Source organism: Carcharodon carcharias, chromosome 13, assembly GCF_017639515.1.
Source record: "Carcharodon carcharias isolate sCarCar2 chromosome 13, sCarCar2.pri, whole genome shotgun sequence".
In the NCBI taxonomy this organism is placed as follows: Eukaryota; Metazoa; Chordata; class Chondrichthyes; order Lamniformes; family Lamnidae; genus Carcharodon; species Carcharodon carcharias.
Window position 1 is genome coordinate 120,058,899 of NC_054479.1, and position 20,008 is coordinate 120,078,906.

The 20,008-nt window shown below is 40.8% G+C and overlaps 1 protein-coding gene across 1 annotated transcript in view; it reads right to left on the bottom strand.

Moving 5' to 3' along the window:
- reln (reelin) overlaps positions 1 to 20,008 on the bottom strand; it is a 373,827-nt gene that overhangs the window by 218,318 nt on the left and 135,501 nt on the right. Inside the window, exons 10-12 of the mRNA XM_041202329.1 lie at positions 13,353 to 13,404; positions 4,375 to 4,471; positions 3,670 to 3,910 (exon numbers count right to left, since the gene is read on the bottom strand). Coding sequence (XP_041058263.1) covers positions 3,670 to 3,910; positions 4,375 to 4,471; positions 13,353 to 13,404 — 390 coding nt within the window. The remainder of the gene's footprint in view (positions 1 to 3,669; positions 3,911 to 4,374; positions 4,472 to 13,352; positions 13,405 to 20,008) is intronic.

The following is a 20,008-nucleotide window of genomic DNA, read 5'->3' on the forward strand; positions in this document are numbered from 1 at the left end:
ATGGAATATGTTTTTTTTAATAAGAGGTTTCCAGCTACTTGGGAATGATACACCAGTTAAGTTACATAAAATAAAGACTCAACTCTCTGGAGCTTGTCTGAAATGCTAACAAACCTAATTAACTATGTCTGAATTGTTATTTTTTTTATTCCTAAACCAGTTACAAACCCCAGCTGGCAGATCTAATTTCTCAACTTCATTGTTTAGTTAACACAGATTCTGCAGGGTCGGTTTTCACATTTAGGGCAACGAATGGGCAGAGTGCGCTGATTGGTCACTTGTACATGCCATTTTGAGACACCAGCCTCATTTACATCAGGCTGGTAAACAGCTGGTTACAGCTCAGTAGATTGTGGGTGGTCACTGCCAGGCCACCATTAAGGTAAGTATGTGGGTGTTGTTATCGCAGGGTGGGCATGGGGGATTGCAGAGTCCCTGGTCTGCAGTGCAGAGTTTATTTTTGTGGCGCTTCAGGTGAATTCTCCTGTTAAAAAATACTACAGGCCCCACAAAAAAAACCACTAAATTTACCTTGGCTCCATCACCAGTGGAAATAGAAACATAGGCAGATTTACAGCACAGAAGGGGGCCATTTGACCCATCACGTCCATACCAGCTGAGAAAGAGCTAATCCCAACATAAACCCACCTTCCAATTCTTGGTTTGTAGTCCTGTTGGTTACAACACTAAATGCATACCCAGGAATTCTTTAAATGCAATGAGGATTTCTGCCTTTACCATCTTTTCGGGCAGTGAGATCAATACACCCACTGCCCTCTGGGTGAAAACTATCTCCTCAACACCCCTTTAATCATTATGCCAATTACTTTAAATCTATGCCCCTTGGTTATTGACCTTTTTACAATTAGAAATAGGCCCTTCCTATTCATTCTGTTTAGGCCCCTCATAATCTTATACACCTCAATCCCCACTCAGCTTCCTCTATTCCAAAGAGAACAAGCCCAGCCTATTATCTTTTCTTGCAGAAAAAATTCTCCATTCCTGGTAACATCCTTCTGTACTATGTCTAGTGTGATCACATCTTTCCTATAATGTGGTGACCAGAGCTATACAGTACTTTGGCTGCGTTCTCACTAGGTCCTGCATAACCTCCCTGCTTTTCTAATCTAGGCCTCAGCTTCTCCCTTCCACAGGCAGGATGCCTTATCCAATTGCAAAATGTCTCAAACTAGTCCAAGCAGCTTTGGATGACTGTGTCAGGTAGACTTGGGCCTATGTGTATGTAATCACTGCAGCAAACAGGCAAACAGGTAGAACTGCATGAAAGAATTCTGAAGTTGTTTTACTTTTCTCTCTCTATTCTAACATTCACCTGTCACTGTTTTGTAATGTAAGGTTTCTTAAAATATATTATTAATGAAAGTAATGATTCGTTCCCCTTTGAGGGAAAATAAATTTGGTATCTAAAGAGCTATTTCATTCTTCTGCATATATGTGGCGTTCAGCTAAATCCAGTGTTGATATTACACCTCAAATGGATTCTTATAATTTGAAAACCTGAACCAATACACTGACGTTCAGGATGATGAGATAGGATCTGTGCAATGGTTATAATTTAAGTATTTTTCAATTATTCTAAAGTCTTTGTGATGCTGATATGGGTTTAGACGTTCTTGGAGTTGGTCTTAGAAATATACATATGGTGCATTTATAATATTTTTGAATTTTGAGGACTGTTTTGTTCACTAACTGGAAAACTGAACATGTTTCTGTGTTCATACCTTCAATTTGCTTATTTCTTCTTGTAGTTGTCTTTCCTTTATCTCTCCTGAAGGATCTAACTTGCTACTGGGTTACAAGGCCAAATGTATCAGAATAACTCCTACACTTTGTCCAAGTGTCCAATCTGCATATGAGAGCCTGAACAGTCAGTGTCAGCCACTTATTCAACCATAAGAGCTATCACAGCCTAGTCTAATAAAAACAGAAACTGCTGCAAAATTCAGCAGATCTTGCAGCATCTGTGGAAAGAAAAAGAGTCAATGTTTCGAGTCCAATATGACTCTTCTTCAGAACTGAAGTTCAGGTTCTGAAGAGCAGTCATATTGGACTTGAAATGTTAACTTTGTTTCTCCACAGATGCTGTCAGACCTGCTGAGTTTTCCCAGCATTTTCTGTTTCTATTTCAGATCTTCAGTATCTGCAGTATTTTACTTTTATTACAGCTGGGCATCAGATGTTCACACATTCACTTCCAACTGGTGGTCACTGGATGCTGATCAAAAGCAGTGAAGCTGACTAATTTTTTCCCCCTTCCCTAATCAGGGAATGATGCAGCCAGTTTTAGTATTCTTATTGCTGCCCAGAGCCTATTTTTAATCTCTACTTAACCAAATTTGGATCCAGTTCTTATTTGTAATCACAAAATTAACAGAACATTAAATGCTTTTGATTGCATTGTATCAAATTACTGGACTATTACTATTTGAAGCAGATAACAGCATTCTCATTAACCATTCATTATTGATACTAATATTATTAACCACACTATAAAATGTAATGAAATTAGTCAATTATTAGTATTTTTATATGCATTAAATACATGGATTTAACTTTAAAACTGTACTAGAATTAAGATTTAGACAAAACAAAAAGTAGAATACTGCGGATTTAAACAATTTTGAAGATTTAAATAATCTTGCTTTAGGTCGTTCTGAGTTCCATTCATAAATGACATGCAGAGTGATTTTAAGTCTCCCCGATCAATGGGGAAGGAGCAAGAGCATGGTTAAAATAGAGTGGCTCCATTTGATGCTCCATTCCCACCCATTTGCAGTTTTATCACTGTACCATCTCACCATCTATCCTGGCAAACCTTGCAAGAATTTTTAGGTGTTTCAATATGAGTTCACCTCTCATTTTTCTAAACTGCAGAAAATATAGATCCATTCTAAAGTATTTACCACAGTAAACAATTTCAACACCAGAGATAAATAATAATCAAAATATCTGGGGAGTAGGGAACACGAGGCCTGTTTCTGATGCGAGCAGGTTGTTAGGTTGAGCTAAAACAATTCCCATTTCAAGGATGTCCCATTACATGCAAATCTAAATGACCTCACCTTCATGTCCTAAGAATGTTTCCTGTCACATTTATTATCACACAGCTAGATGCACATCACAGACCAATATCAAAATAAATTCTTGATTTTCTCCCTAAGGCTTCACTGTTGTGATGATATTTACCGACAGCTGGGCCTCACACTTTGTTAGGATTACTGCTGTTGGATTACAGGCAATGGGTTTGGGAAATGGCAGATTGCAAATGGCTGGTGACAGATGGAGAGGAATCTGCCCTCAACACCTTCATTTCAGAACAAGTGAACATCATAAATTTCCTAAATTAAGAAGATGTCATTCAACCCAGCCAGACGGAAGGACATATTTGATAGCCAGACGGACCAAGGCATAATTGCAATACAAATTCTGTACAGAAAAGCACTAAATGTCATTTGTAAGTAGGTTTAAATTAATGTGCCCTTCCAACAGCGAAGACTTTTAATGACTGTCATATTTTAACAGATTAGTCACTAGGCATAACTGCTCCACAGAGGTATAAAACTTACCAATTAGAATTAAGACATAGCAAAGAGATGAGTATGTACAAAACAGTAAATGATTAAGTTAAGGGAATTAATTGGAGCAAACCTTTACTGTGGCTCCAGGGAAAAAAAGCCAGTGGCCTGTGTCGACTGGGTCTAGGTTATCTTCCAGAAGCATCTGTTTGTGGGCAGCATTGATGATCACTATGTTATCCAGAGCCCAGCAGGCCTCATACACATCACTTGCATGGAGATACTCTTGCTTCCATTTAAATTTAATATTTTCACCTTTTGCTTCTTGGGGAAGATAGATTATGTGGATAACGGTGCTGGTGTTAGATGGAGCCCTGTTATTTAAGAAACGCATGTCATTTATATTTTTTGTGATTTATTTCATTTTGCTCTCTACTTTTCACTTTTGCAACTCACTTATCATCTCATATTCTCTTCACATAGTAAAAGGGTGATTACATATTCTCAACTATTACTATCAATCTGTAGAAGATACCAATCAAGCAAACAGGGCAATGCAAGCATTTCCCTCCCTTATTTTAATTTCTTGCTTGTATGCACTATTCCACTTAGCAACAGTTAAAGTTACAAAGGACTTCCCCAACTGAGCAAGTCAGCTATAGGGTCAAGTTCATAACCTTTTGGCTAGTGATCATGTTTAACCTCTGCAAGGGCACCCATATTACCCAATTCTGAAACCAAGCTATGGGATTGAGAGTGTAGTGGCAGCACAGTATGGTGACATAAGTCTCCCCCTCCTCTTTCTAGTTTCTTACCATTAATGTGCTTTCCTACAAACCTAATTTTCTCCAGAGCAATCCAATCGGCTGAGGTGTTCTTGCTGTAGGACACGACGATACTGGGATCAGTATAACTATAGCGACATGTACCGGACCCTGGAAGACAGATCAGAGGGGAAAAAAGTCATCAGAAAAAGATCTGATGGAGGCATCAGCGACCAAAGCCGTGACCTTCCATTGCCCCCATATTAGTCTTCAGCCTTTCATGCATTTGATTTATGATGAAATTATTGGCTGATTTGTTGTTATATGTAAATATGGAATTGTGTATGATTTATGTGACATGTGTGATATATAGATGATAAATCACAATCCTGGAAAGTAATCTGTCACTTTTCCCAAGAGGGAAGACTGAATAAATTTAAAGAAATATTAGGGAGTTGGTAATGCAAATGGGTTCACCTGCCATAAAAGTGCTTACTGCCGTTTTAACAGCTTGGCCGCACATGTAGCTTTGGCACATCTATGAGGAGTAATAAATAATACATAGTCAGGACAGAAACCTGATTTTTAGTGCATGAACGGGCAGAAAACAATAACATGTATCTCTCGCTCTATCAGATGCAACACCTGATCAGCACTGTGTTGGTTCAGCACAGCTGCAAACAAAATATATACATTGTACAAAGAACATTAACAGTTTTCAAACACAAGTTAATCAGAAGCAGTTTTTGACTAACAGAAGTCTCTTTGAACTCACCGAGGCCTATAAACGATCCATGAATTTTATCAATGAGTTCCAACAAAAATGCTGCAGACTGGAAGTTAAAGGCTATATTTTAATCTGCTAATTATGAACGGACTCCAATACTACAATTGTATTGTATTTTTTTCCCTCTGAAAATCTTATTTGTTTCATATTTAATAGAATTTTCTGCCTCCTCGGGAGGTCTTTTCATACCAAGTAACAATCCCCAACAAAACCGGCAAGCAGAAGATCCCATTCCTGTCTTTCCAATGTAGTTTTTGTGTGAGGTCTAGGGTGACCCACCTGCTGATTCTATAGGCAACCGCCAGGCCCTGACCTGCCGTTTCTTCACAGTACCGCAATCTTGATCCCCTGCAAATGCCACAACTTATTTCTCTCCCTCTGTCTATTTCGTCCCATTAGTCTTTTTCACAGCTGTTGTCACTGGGCCTCTGCCTCCTCATGCCCAAGTCAAGGGGTATCATGGCTGGAGTTATGGAGGTTTCTGCCTCCTCATGCCCAAGCCAGGAGGGTATCATGGCTGGAGCTGTGAAGGTCGCCACAGCCACTCACAAATGTTCCTCTTCTATCATCTTTTAGTACAAACTGCAGTTCAAGCAAGGATAGTTAGATGCTACCTCCTCTTTCCTCCCCTCACCCAGTTCACCTTAACTGAGCTTAGCAGCTTACTTTCATGCAGTGCTCCACTTAACTGCCTAACTGGGAACTGAAAGCAATTACATACCAGAAAGCAGCCTGCCAATATGGACATGGACAGCTGAGACCAGAGTAATCCACTGAGGATTTTTTATCAACACACTATGCTGGTTCTTTTTTATAAACCAGTCTCATTTTAAACAAGGTGTGACTGATGCTTGCTGTTAAAACTTTCAGCAGCTACAAATATCAAAAAAGCACTAGAACAAAAGATATTTTGCTTGTGATTTAATCCAGCTAGGATAATTGTTCTCTGATAAACCTGCTTGATAGATTGACTGGCTGTAATTCCTATTGATATTGAATGATGGTGTCCTGAAGGTCTAATTAAACACAAATTCACCATAGCTTTCTGACAGGAACTGATTTCTGCATGAATTATCTAACTTTACATTTTGACAACATTTTGAAACTATAATGCAGTTTTATTTTTTAAAAATGCTCCTTTGAAAAATCTCTGCTCTCATTCAAACAAGGTTCCAGACATTAAAATGTTTAGCAGTGTAGGGATGGTTCATAACCACTTTCTAAAATGTAATACAAATAAATTGTGAACTTAGGTCCAGTAACCATATCAAAAAGAACAGAAATGTTTTTTGTACCATATTCTATTAAAACATTCATATTTTTCACTCATTGGTGATATGAGCAGATAATGAAGCAGTTAGGTGAAACTGTGCTTTCTCGGATCTCTTACTTTGGTTGCACTTCAAGGTCTAATTAAAGATCTGACATTTGAAGGTATGGTCACTGTCACATGAACAATATTTTACTTTTAGGTGTGAAATTCCTATATGCTTTCTTAGACACTGAGCTCTGTTTCACCATGTACAGCAATGTACATCAATTGGAAAAGATAGGTTCTTTCAGTTAACAGGGTAACAGGTAGCAAGTACTTTAATTGATATTCATGACTTCTTGATCTCAAGTGCCATGAGTGAAGGCGGTATTACATCCCCAAAGGAAGTGGTGGCTGTCCCCTAGACCTCTCTAATGTAGCTCCATGTAGCTGGCTGAAGATGGACAAATCACTGACCACCCTTTTGATCAGAGGATGGTGCAGGGCAACATCAGGTCTGAACAGAAAGGAGGGGCTGAATTTTCATTTGTGGGTCCAGATCCCACTATTGGGAAGAAGTGCAGGTCGGGAATCTGCACATGCCAGCATCAGGACCCAGAGGATGTTATTCAAGGAGGTGGCCAGGATAGTGGATAGACTCCCGAGTCTGGAGACCCACCGCTTGCAAGGAAATACAGGCCCGCCAGCCAGTCCCCCTCTGCTGTCAATTGAAAATTTGGTCCAAGAAAATGGAGCAAAACAAATTTTAAAAAGTCAATTTAAAAGTATCAGCATAAAAGGTTAACAATTTGTAAAACCATTCCAAGGAGATTGGGTTAAAATATATTTGGTGAGTTGTCCTGGTGATAAACCAATCACTAGAAGAGCACTCCATCACTAGGCAGAAAAAGCAACATGGCTTTTACTGTCACAGGCAACGCCATTTACCTTCCCAACTGAAGGAAATTAACACTAAATGAAACAGGCTGATTTGAAAACCTAAAAAGGAGCACTTAGCAATGGAAGGGTTAAGTACCTTATTAAAGAGACATTATGTATATGGCATGATATTAATTTTATGCATGGGATATATTTCAAATAATTGCATTTAAAACTATAGTTCATTAGAAATTTGAACTGCAGCTGGAGTAAGGGACCACGACCAAATTCCGTCTATTTTACAAAAGGATAAAGGGAGCTTAGGCTGTTCCACCATCTGCTCAGCAGGAAAAAAAGGTGATACAATTAATATAATTCTATTTAATTTTTTCCTCAATTAATCTCTATTATTACATGAAAGGTTGCTATTCAAAATGTTTTATTTGGACACTGTCCCTAAATGCCATAAAAGAATCAAGAGTTAAAGGGCCTTACATATACGTCCCAATCCATTCATTATCTTCATGAGGTACCCTTGTGTAGCACTCATCTTTAATTCACTAATGTAATCTTTGACATTTTTACCAGCAAAAAAAAATAACTTGTGCTTTTCCATCAATAGCTTAGCATTTAAAACTAAATCCTACAGCTTAACATGAATGAGTGATTAGTTTTTATTTTTATGTATAGCTTCATCTCAAGTATTGCATCACGTGTGCTGTGCATGCTTAAGACAATATTGTAAATGAAAGACTTATTAAAACAATGAGTTATGCTTAGATTAATCTTGGATTTGACTCTTCAGCGAAATAGATCAATTCAGCATGCAAATATAAATGAACGAGTAAAAAAAGTGGAATGAAGGAGAAAGATCATTGCTCAAATTCCTCAAGGGTTCTGTCTCACATCATGTCTCCACTAGGAATCCAATAGAACTTACTGGAAAAAAGGAGGGGCCTGGTTTGGCTGGATTCTTACCAACTCCTTCAATTCCCAGGGCCGGATTTTCATCTCCCAATGGAGCTGTGAATTGTGTTTTGAAACACTGAACCTTTTTTTTGCTGGAATAAACAATTTTCCTGTGCCTTCCCGACCCACACCATTTTCACGTAGCCTTTTCGCAGGTCGGAAAGGCCTTGGGTACAAAACGCACATTAGGGTCCCCATTACGAGGATGACACCCCAACCTATATGTGACTTTGCCTGGGGATTTTGGTCTTTACACACAGGGGTTCGCGGTGCATTTTGTGAACCATGATGGAGTTTGTGAGGAGTGTGGGAGTAGATGCGGGCCAACGAGAAGGCCCAGCTTGGTTCTCCAACACAACAGCCCAGCTCCCAACATAATTTAAATACTTCCTAAAACTCACCCTCTCATCATCCCCCCAACTACCCCCATGCCACCTCATGCCCCCCTCAGGTCGCCCATGCCACCGCATGTGGATTTTCGAAGCTGTAAAAAAAAAAAACACGCCTCCTCAGAGAGTTCATGACCACTGGGAGAAATGTGCTGAGACGTCAGGAACATATGAAAAGTAAGTGTAAAATGTTTTGACCCTTTCGAAGGTCACTATTAGATGCTGTATTGTAATGCAGATGTGTTTTTAATGCAGTGATTCATTATAGGATCAGACCTACAAAGGTAAGTTGACCCTTACATTGACCGCTGTGTAATTATCGTTATGCATGGCATAACTTTTCCAATTGTCAAAAGTACCATAATGCATTAAAAATGCAAAAAGAAGCCCTGTCAGGCTCTGCTTTCTTGTGTTGTGCTGTGATTTAATTGACAAACAGCTCTGGCTATGAAAACAACCCTGCTTTTGAAAGTTGAAAAAAAAGTCTGCATCTGCTCCCCTCTGTTGATTGACAGGCACTTTACTTTGAAATGGAAATAGGATACCATTCTGTTATGTCAATTTCAGGCAATGTGACTGGAAGCTTTTGTTATGACAACTGCAGCCATTATAGATTCTTGGCTGGGTTTCAAAAGTTACTATCTGCATCGATTCAGCAGGTGGTCTATTGATCCAAGAATGATTAAAGGCTTTAAGAGGCTGTAATAAGAGAATGTGTCTTTTATGTGGTTTCTTGTTTGATAACAAACCTAATAGGCACTTAAAAGATTACAATTATTTTTTGCACTGGAGTATTTATTTTTCCAGTATCAATAATAGTTGGTTTGTATTTAGGATTTTATTGGCTTGTTGGAGGTTTTTTTTTTTTCCAATGATGTTAGAATAATTCCCATTGCTATTGCGTGATTCCTGAGGACTATACATGGCGGATACTGGGTGAGCGGCTATGAAGGATACATGGGGATATGGAGGTGTCATGGAGATGGCGTGGACAATCTGAGGTGGTATGGGGTGGCATGGGTGACCTGAAGGGGCAAGAGGTGGTGTGGGGGGGGGGGGGGATGAGGTGGGTGAAGTTTAGGAAGCCTTTAACAATGTTGGGAGCTGGGCTGCTGTGTTGGAGAACCTACTTCCATTCCCACACTTCTCACGAGGTTTATCGCGCTGTGAACCCTTGTGTGAATAGACCAAATCCCTGGGCAAAGTCACATATGGATCAGAAGCCATAAAAGTTTGCTGGTTGGGTTTTCCTGAGCCCATAGGAAAATCCAGCTTTTGGTCGGCCTTATAAGGAGTGGTGAACTTCCACCCATCTCTTAAAAATCCAATGACACCACAGGGGTGGAGTCTCCAACTACAAGGAGACACTGCTTTCTTACAGCAGAATCTGACATGAATTGCCCAAGCTCTTTCTCTCTTGTGCCTACTGGCAGCAGATTTAAGTGTTACAGATAGTATCCCATCTGTCTTGACCAGGAAATGCCCTCTCTCTGGGGAGACCCAATAATAAAGTAGAAGGTAAAAATAAGTTGAAAATGGGGTTTGGGGGTGTGGGTGGGGCCAGCAGGGCAGCATGTTGGACTTAGCTCCTCATGCCTCTTCGGTCTCCCTTGCAGAGATCATTTAAAGTTATGAAGAGGTAAAGAAAATAATCAATAAGCCCAATGGAATGCTGGTCTTTACATCTAGAGGACTAGAATACAAGGGGTTAGAAGACATGTTTCAGTTATACAAAGCACTGGTCAGACCTGGAGTACTGAGAGCAGTTCTGGCACATGTTAGGCAGGATATATACTTGCCTTGGAGGGAGATTTACCAGAATGATACCGAGGGTTACATTATGAGGAGAGATTACACAAACTTGGATTGTATTCCCTGGAACTTAGAAAGTTAAGGGGCGAAATCAAAGTTTTCAAGATATTAAGGAAAACATGGATAGTTTCTCTCCATCTATGCTATTTCCACTGGTTGTGGAGTCCAGGGCCAGGGGCATAGTCTAAAGACTAGAGCCAGACTTTTCAGCAGTGAAATTAGGAAGCACTTCAAAAAGTGGTAGAAGGTTGGAACTCTCATCTACAAATGGCAATTGATTCAAGATCAATTAGTAATTTTGAATCTGAGATTGATAGATTTTTCTTAACCGAAGATATTAAGGGAAATAGGGCAAACATAGTTATATGAAGTTAGGTCACAGGTCAGTGATGATCTCATTACATTACAACTTGGCTTAGTTGTAGGAGGCAGAGGGTGATGACAGAATGATGCTTTAGTGACTGGAAGCCAGTGTCCAGTGGCATACCACAGGGATCTGTGCTCAGTCCCCTATTATTTGTCATTTAAATAAACGACTTAGGTGACTATGTAGGGGGTAGGATTAGGAAGTTTGTGATGACACAAAGATTGGCTGGGTGGTTAACAGTGACGTTGAGTGTCTTAGGCTACAGGAAGATATAGACAGAATGGTCAAATGGGCAGATAAGTGGCAGATGAAATTTAACCCTAAAAAGTGTGAGGTGATACACTTTGGAAGGAGTAATTTGACAAGGAAGTATTCAATGAACGGCATGACACTAGGAAGTTCTGAGGAACAAAGGGACCTTGGCATGTGTGTCCAGAGATCTCTGAAGATGGAGGGGCATGTCAGTGGGGTGGTGAAAAAGGCATCTGGGACACTTGCCTTTACCTATCGAGGTATAGATTACAAATGTAGGGAGGTCATGTTGGAGTTGTATAGAACCTTGGTGAGGCCACAGCTGGAGTACTGTGTGCAGTTCTGGTCACCACATTATAGGAAGGATGTGATTGCACTGGAGGGGGTGCAGAGGAGATTCACCAGGATGTTGCCGGGGATGAAACATTTAAGTTATGAAGAGAGGTTGGATAGACTTGGGTTGTTTTTGTTGGAGCAGAGAAGACTGAGGGGCGACTTGATTGAGGTGTACAAGATTATGAGGGGCATGGACAGGGTGGATAGGGAGCAGCTGTTCCCCTTAGTTGAAGGGTCAGTCACAAGGGGGCATAAGTTCAAGATGAGGGGCAGGAGATTTAGGGGGGATGTGAGGAAAAACTTTTTTACCCAGAGGTTGGTGACAGTCTGGAATGCACAGCCTAGGGGGGTGGTGGAGGCGGGTTGCCTCACATCCTTTAAAAAGTACCTGGATGAGCACTTGGCACATCATAACATTCAAGGCTATGGGCCAAGTGCTGGTAAATGGGATTAGGTAGTTACGTCAGGTGTTTCTCACGTGTCGGTGCAGACTTGATGGGCTGAGGGGCCTCTTCTGCACTGTGATTCTGAATGGCGGAACAGGCTTGAGGGGCTAAATGGCCTCCTCCTGTTCCTATGAGATGCAGAACTTTGCGGCCAAAATGGCAGACAGGCTCACGTTGTTGTTGTTCTTGGACTGGTCAACAGGGTTACACTCATGGCTAACATAGGATGACTATCTCTGGTGCATTGGTGCTTGGCCTATAAGCATCTCAGGCGATCACTGAGGTAATCAAAATTCTGTCTAATCTTTATCTGATTACTACGTTTGTTAACGTAGTAGAACATTCTTTTTGTGGCTGCACTTAATAAGGAATCTTTCTCTGCTGAAAGCACTGATTTACTTTGGGTAGCTGGCCCTGTCTTAAGGGAGTTAGGACAGTAGTCTCTGGAAATCTGCCAGATTTGAAATTGTACCTTGTGGGTGTAGCAACATTTACAGGGAACCACAGGAGTGTATCAATAATTGAATGGCAATCCTTCTCACAGAAAAGTATAAATACCAATGCGAAATGCCTCATCTTCAATCTTGCCTCTATGAACTTTCTTGGCTGAGATTTAAAATATGCCATGCGAGATATTGTGGTGGTGAAGTTTCTTCAAACTCCTTCATACCATTGTGTTTACAAGCACCAAACTATTGCTTCAACTGGCTCCCCCAAACATTACTTATAATAATTTTTCTATCACAGATGGAAAGTTAAAAATAACAGAAGTTTGGATGCACTGCAATTGCATTTTCATTCATTTCTATAATGATCTGCAACAAGCTAAAGTAAAAACTGTTTGAGAGTTGAGAAAAAGCTTATCTGAAAAAGCTTTGCACAAATTGCTTTTTAAGGTATGAGAACTTTTCACAGACAACATAAAGTTATAATTTATGTGTGTGTGCCAGCTCCAGCTCAGTTGGTAGCACTCTTACTTATGAGTCAGAATATTGTGGGTTTAAGTCCCACTCCAGAAGTTTGAGCACAAAAATCCGAGCTGACACTTGAATGTCACACTGCAAGAGTCTTTCTTGTGGGCATGAAGTATAGCACTATTTTCAAGAACAGCAGGGGAGTTCTCCCCAGTGACCTGGTTGATGTTTATCCCACAAGCAAAATTACAAAAGCAAATTTCTGATCATTATAAAATTGTGGTTTGTGGGACCTTGCTGTGTGCAAATTGGCTGCCGTGGTTTCTGCATTACAACAGTGAATACACTTCAAAAGTAATTAATTGGCTATAAAGTGTTTTAGGATGACCTGGCGGTCATGAAAGGTGTTATATAAATGCAAGTCCTGTTTCTTTCTTTCAATAAGGTCATTAATACAACAGCTTAATTGAAAGTATATCTGGAGTATTTTAAGACCATTTTAAATGTTTGCTTTCAACAGGTTGTAAAATGTTTGCTTTATTAAAATAGAAGTTATTTGAAGTGAAAGCTACCTCATCCCAAAGATTTCAAAATGCTGCTTCAATGTTAATTGAGCTGGATATGTGAAGAAAAGGTGAATATTACTTACCAATAGAGAACTGAAGAACAGATGCTGTGGTTGTATTAAGCATAACAGTGGTCTAGAAAAAAAGAAAAAGAGAATTAGAAAAGAAAACATCTTGACCTTAACTGCTGAAATAATTGAATTAGAATGCTCTTTGGCTGAAGTCACTTCAGATACCTGCCTGAAAGCAATTAAACTTTCAAACGAGGAATTTGGCTCTTAGTGGTGTGAGCAATCAGGCTAATTGAGAAAGCGTGAATCAGAATTTCCACTCAAACCATCATAATTGCATCCAAAGCTGAAAATGAAACTGCAATGAAATGTCAAGAGGAACATAAGGATGTAAGAATAAGAAAGGAGATGCACCCCCTGTGGCTGACTCTGTCACGAGATCCTATTTTCAGAGCTGATCTGATCATTTCCCATCTTCTTCTTACCTCAAACCCATATTTTTCAGCCTTCTGCCAAATCTGGAATTGATCCAATGATTTTTTTAATTAGTTCAACCGAGTCAGTGTGTACTTTACAAGGTAACAATTTTTTTTAAGTTCACACCCAAAATGTGTTATGCTCACTTTGATGTTTCTTCATGTTATAATCCAGGTTGCTTCTGCAAAATGCTGAACTATCATTAGATTTACAGTCACCAGATACACTTTCAGTTGAGAAATCCTCATTAACACTGGTCACAAACAAAGCCAAGAAAAAGTTTAAATATTGATTCTCGAAATTAATACAATAGCATTTGTAAAAACAGTAGCCGAAAGTTGACTGTGTCTTTAACAAAGAATGCTGACTTGTTGCTGACATCAGGGCGTATAAACTGAGCATAACTGTCAAATCAAGCCAGGTGTTAATAGTCAGTTAATTAGCAATGTAATCAGTGTATCTATGATGTTTTGCATCCATCTATCCCACAGGCCCTACAATTGCTTCATTTGTCATTTGAAATGGCTGCTATTCACAAGATAAATTGGATGACTCGCAATCCAGATTGTACCCAAATGCTGATGACTGATTAATCATCAATATTTCACATGCTCTTCATTTGTGCTTAATGAATAATTTTGTGTACAAAATTCTGCTTCCATCTAGAATTGGGCTGCAGCTGTAAAAACACATCTGATTGGACATAGTTTTCAGCTGTTAGAGGAGATCTTTAGCAAGAATATACACAAGTCTTTGAGTATGCTTTCAATCTTGTGCAGAGCTGCCTCCCTACTCTGTAATACAAGGTCTGATTCTTAATAAGGTTTCAGCCCACTTAGCAGGAGTAAAGAGGCTGAAGAGTTTCCAGTCAAGCAGCTCATTAGAATCATCCTACTATGGGATTAGAAAAAGACATTGCTTTCTTTATATCATACTGTACAACTCTGCATATGGATATCATAAGCCACTGAAAAGTTCACAATTTGGGCTTTTGCAATTTTCTACCAGTTTTCTACCCTTTTCTCATCTCTTCTTTTGAGGTCAATGGATTGGATTTTCTTTTGGGACAGCTTCACTGCTGGAGAAAGGATGGGGTGGGACTTCCCCTAACCAGCCAGACCCTGTCCCAGTTTCGCTGGTTGAGGATCATTTAATGTGCAGGATGAGCTCCCACCTGGATCCCCTCTACACAAGGGGGAGCCTATTGCTGCTAGTCAAGAAAATCCAGTGCATTACAGCAGAATATTTGATAAAGGAGGAGGGGCATTTCTTGGAGGGGACAAAGCAGCCAATGATTTTGGAGAAGGTCTTCTTGATCTGTAGGAGTTCCAGCTGCAAGTTCAGTGCCTGAAGAAAGGGAAATGTTCCCATTACCAGGTTTGCTTTCTCATATATTATCACCAATGGGCTTACTGCCATAGTGGTATACTGATATCCCCCTACTGGTGGCCCCTGGGCTTGGCGGTAGTGGGAAACAGTGAAATCATCCGGTTTCCCAGGACTTATACTCCCATTGTTTATTTAATTTCAGTGGATGATCAATGTCAGGCAGCCAAGTTCCCTGTTGGGATGAAGCAGGGGAACAGACAGTATCATTTACAGCAGTGTGGGCATCCATTGAAAGTATTCCCACCTTGAATCTCTTTATTTTTTAGGATTAATGGGGGAAGATCCAACCCACCGACTTTTCCTGTGGTACAGATTCACAGTCTAAAGCTACTAAGCCATGTGGCTACTCCTACTGTGGAAACCCAGAGATTAGGCATGACAGCCTCTTTGAAATCACAGCCAAGGCTGATCCTCAGACCATTACAGCCAAATTCATCAGTATCTTCATATCTTCTCACACTTTCAAACAGTGGCCACTGGATAGCAATCAGGAGGGCCATCTTTCACTGAATATTTTTCCCTTCCTATGTCGGGGTTACTGAGACCAGTAGCACCTCACCCAAACTGCTGCTCCAGGTATAACCAACTAAATCAGCAGAAGCCAGGGATCAAACTGAGACTTTCTTGAACTCAATGACTCAGTGTCACAAAGTTAGCATTTTCCCACTGAATCACTGGGGAACTTCACAATGATTTTCATTTGATGTGTGTGGTGACCATGAAATATGTCAGAACTGTTATAAGTAATCATCACGCTCCTAATAATACCTGCAGAACATGATGATATACTTTGGAAAACTGGATGTAGATCAGAATGAAAATCAGAATTAAGATCAATACAGCTGCTCAAAACATATGCCTAATTCTTCTCCATAACCCACCCTTTGCAAATGTACAGAAAAATGATTTTTTCTACTTTAGCACTGTAATTCCACCTATCTGAAAAGAATTGTGGTACTAAAATTGTTAACTGATGGTCATTAAGAATCAAGAGTAGATGAGATTGTAATTAAATTAACAGTAAAGAAAGAAAAAACGAAAACCAAACATGAAACAATTACAAATTGCCTGCATGATTGTTTGCCCTTTGAAACTTAATTAAATAGTAATTAGATAAAGGAACACCCACACATGGCAGCCTCAGTGGAAAGGCAGTCTCAGTGGAACGGCAGTCTCAGTGGAATGGTCATCTTAGTGGAATGGCAGTCTCGTGGAATGGCTGTCTCAGTGGAAAGGCAGTCTCAGTTGAAAGGTAGTTTTGTGGGGTGGCAGTCTCAGTGGAAAGGCAGTCTCAGTGGAAAGGCAGTCTCAGTGGAATGGCAGTCTCAGTGGAATGGCAGTCTCAATGGAATGGCAGTCTCAGTGGAAAGGCAGTCTCAGTGGAAAGACAGTCTCAGTGGAAAGACAGTCTCAGTGGAAAGGCAATCTCAGTGGAAAGACAGTCTCAGTGGAAAGTCAGTCTCAGTGGAAAGGCAGTCTCAGTGGAATGGCAGTCTCAGTGGAAAGGCAGTCTCAGTGGAAAGGCAGTCTCAGTGGAAAGGCAGTCTCAGTGGAAAGGCAATCTCAGTGGAAAGGCAGTCTCAGTGGAAAGGCAGTCTCAGTGGAATGGCACTCTCAGTGGAATGGCAGTCTCAGTGGAAAGGCAGTCTCAGTGGCAAGGCAGTCTCAGTGGAATGGCAGTCTCAGTGGAATGGCAGTCTCAGTGGAAAGGCAGTCTCAGTGGAAAGGCAGTCTCAGTGGAAAGGCAATCTCAGTGGAAAGGCTGTCTCAGTGGAAAGGCAGTCTCAGTGAAATGGCTGTCTCAGTGGAACGGCAGTTTTGTGGAGTGGCAGTCTCAGTGGAATGGCAGTCTCAATGGAATGGCACTCTCAGTGGAATGGCACTCTCAGTGGAATGGCAGTCTCAGTGGAAAGGCAGTCTCAGTGGAAAGTCAGTCTCAGTGGAATGGCAGTCTCAGTGGAATGGCAGTCTCAGTGGAATGGCAGTCTCAGTGGAATGGCAGTCTCAGTGGAATGGCAGTCTCAGTGGAAAGGTAGTCACATTGGAACGGCAGTCTCAGTGGAATGGCAGTCTCAGTGGAAAGTCAGTCTCAGTGAAATGGCAATTTCAGTGGAATGGCAGTCTAAGTGGAATGGCAGTCTCAGTGGAAAGGTAGTTTTGTGGAATGGCAGTCTCAGTGGAATGGCAGTCTCAGTGGAAAGGCAGTCTCAGTGGAATAGCAGTGTCGTGGAGTGGCGATCTCGGTGAAATGGCAGTCTCAGTGGAATGGCAGTGTCGTGGAGTGGCAATCTCGGTCGAATGGCAATCTCGGTCGAATGGCAATCTCGGTCGAATGGCAATCTCGGTGGAATGGCAATCTCAGTGGAATGGCAGTCTCGTGGAATGGCAGTCTCGGTGGAAAGGCAGTGTCGTGGAATGGCAATCTCAGTGGAATGGTAGTCTCAGTGGAAAGACAGCGTCATGGACTGGCAATCTCGGTGGAATGGTAGTCGCAGCGGAATGATGGAATGGCAGAGCTGGTATATTCCTTTTCTCTTTACGAATGATGCCACACTCCTTATCAAACATTTTGAAGATTTTAGGATTGAGAGAGAGTATTTTGTTTTTAAGTAATTCAATAATGTGTGGACTCTCATCGCTCTTTGCTAAATCTGTCAACTCTTGAACAAACTGTGACATCTGTTTCTTACATGTCATATATTCCAAGAAGAAAATGTTAGTCCTTTCAGGATTGAATGCCCCATCTGACATTCAATCAACCCACTAAATGATTTCTCATTGTTTCTGCTGCTTTACATCATGTGGACAATAAAAAAGACTCCGGATGAGAGGAAAGATGAAAATTGTTTTACACAAAGGAATTGCTCTTCACATTTAGTCCAGATTGGAATAGAGTTTGTTATGACAAAACTGATGGTAAATACCGTGTTGTCCAAATCCCAGAGGGAAACTTGAAACAACTACCAAAGTTTCTTACAATTTGTATAGTATGAGGAGAGGTTCTGAAATCAGGAAATGATGCCCCTGACTACTTGTGCTGATTTTATAGTAGACTAAATGTTTATTAAAGAAAATAGAGAAAGAAAAACACAATTACACTTAAGCACAAGAATGGCTTTACACAGTAAATAGTACTTTAAAACAGTTCCACAAGATCTTAACTTAACTACCCTCAGACCCAACCGTCCCCTTTTCTGTGCAGCAAACTATCCTTGCAGATTTCAAAATCTATGGAATTCCAGTAACTTTTACCACACAGTGCTTTTTTCCTTCTGGTACCCTCTGAGGTTGATAATACCTGGTTCTCCCGGTCAGCCTTATTCTCACTGTCTTCTTGGAGATCTGACCAGCTACCCTGCTGTCTTCTGAGAGATCTGACCAGCTACCCTGCTGTCTTCCAGGAGATCTGATCAGCCACTCTGCTGTCTTCTTGGAGATCTGACCAGCCACCCTGCTCTCTTTTGGGAGATTTGACCAGCTACCCTGCTGTCTTCTGGGAGATTTGACCAGCCACCCTGCTGTCTTCTGGGAGATCTGACCAACTACCCTGCTGTTTTCTGGGAGATCTGACCAGCCACCCTGCTGTTTTCTGGCGGATCTGACCAGCCACCCCCACCTAAGAATCAGTATTTCCTTAAATGCATTCCCTTCCTTTGATTTCTCCACTGTCTCAACCAGTCTCTTTAGAAATGCTTTCTTCCAAGACTTGATCAGACTATGATTTACTTCAGCTCTTAGACTTACAAAAACAAACTTACCCTAGCTTTACCTTACTTACACCTTCTACAACCTACATATGTCCCCCTTTTAACTAAAACAACTCAATTAAAAATACTCCTGTTATTGCTTTATGTAAAACTCTGATTGAAGTTCCTCTTGGTTCATTAACATATCAAAACCACTTCTTACTGTTAGTTTAGACTCTTACACTCACTCTAACTCTTATTCCAATTACCATATTTACATCCCCAACAGTGTGACTTCCAGCACGTAAGAAAAATGACCGTGATATTAGCAGATGAAAAGTATTACAATTTCTTGTTTTCTTGACAAGTTGATAAAGCAATAAAGAACGTTATCTTCTAACACAAAACAAAATTCCTCATTTAGCCAGATTACAGAATTTACAGAATATTACTCAAAAGCGGAAGTGACACATTTAAAAAAAAAGATTGAATAATCAGTATATTAGTAAAGATCACACCCTGTGAATGGCAGTCCACAGAGCTCCCCAAGGAACACTCCCTATGTACATCAGTCCACAGAGCTCCCCAAGGATCACTCCCAATGTACATCAGTCCACGGAGCTCCCTGAGGATCACGCCCTGTGTATATCAGTACAAAGAGTTTCATGAGGATAACTCCAAAAATACATCAGCCAAAAAAGCTCTCTGAGGATCACTCCCTGTGTACATCAGTCCAAAGAGCTTCCTGGGGATCACTTCCTGTATACATCAGTCCAAACTACACCCTGAGGATCACTCCCTGTATGGACCAGTCCAAAAAGCTCCCTGCAGATCACTCCCTGTGTACATCAGCCCAAAGAGATTCCTGAGGATCACTTCCGGTATACATCAGCCTAAAAAGCTCTCTGAGCATCACTCCCAGTATACATCAGCCCACAGAGCTCTCTGAGCATCACTCCCAGTATACATTAGCCCACAGAGCTCCCTGAGGATCACTCCCTGTGTACATCAGCCCACAGAGCTCCCTGAGGATTACTCCTGGTATACATCAGCCCAAAAAGCTCTGTGAGCATCACCCCTGGTCTACATCAGCTCAAAGAGCTCCCTAGTCTCTGAACACTTGCAATATATGTAGATACACATTGAACAATTTATTAAGGAGCCTCCATAGTAAAG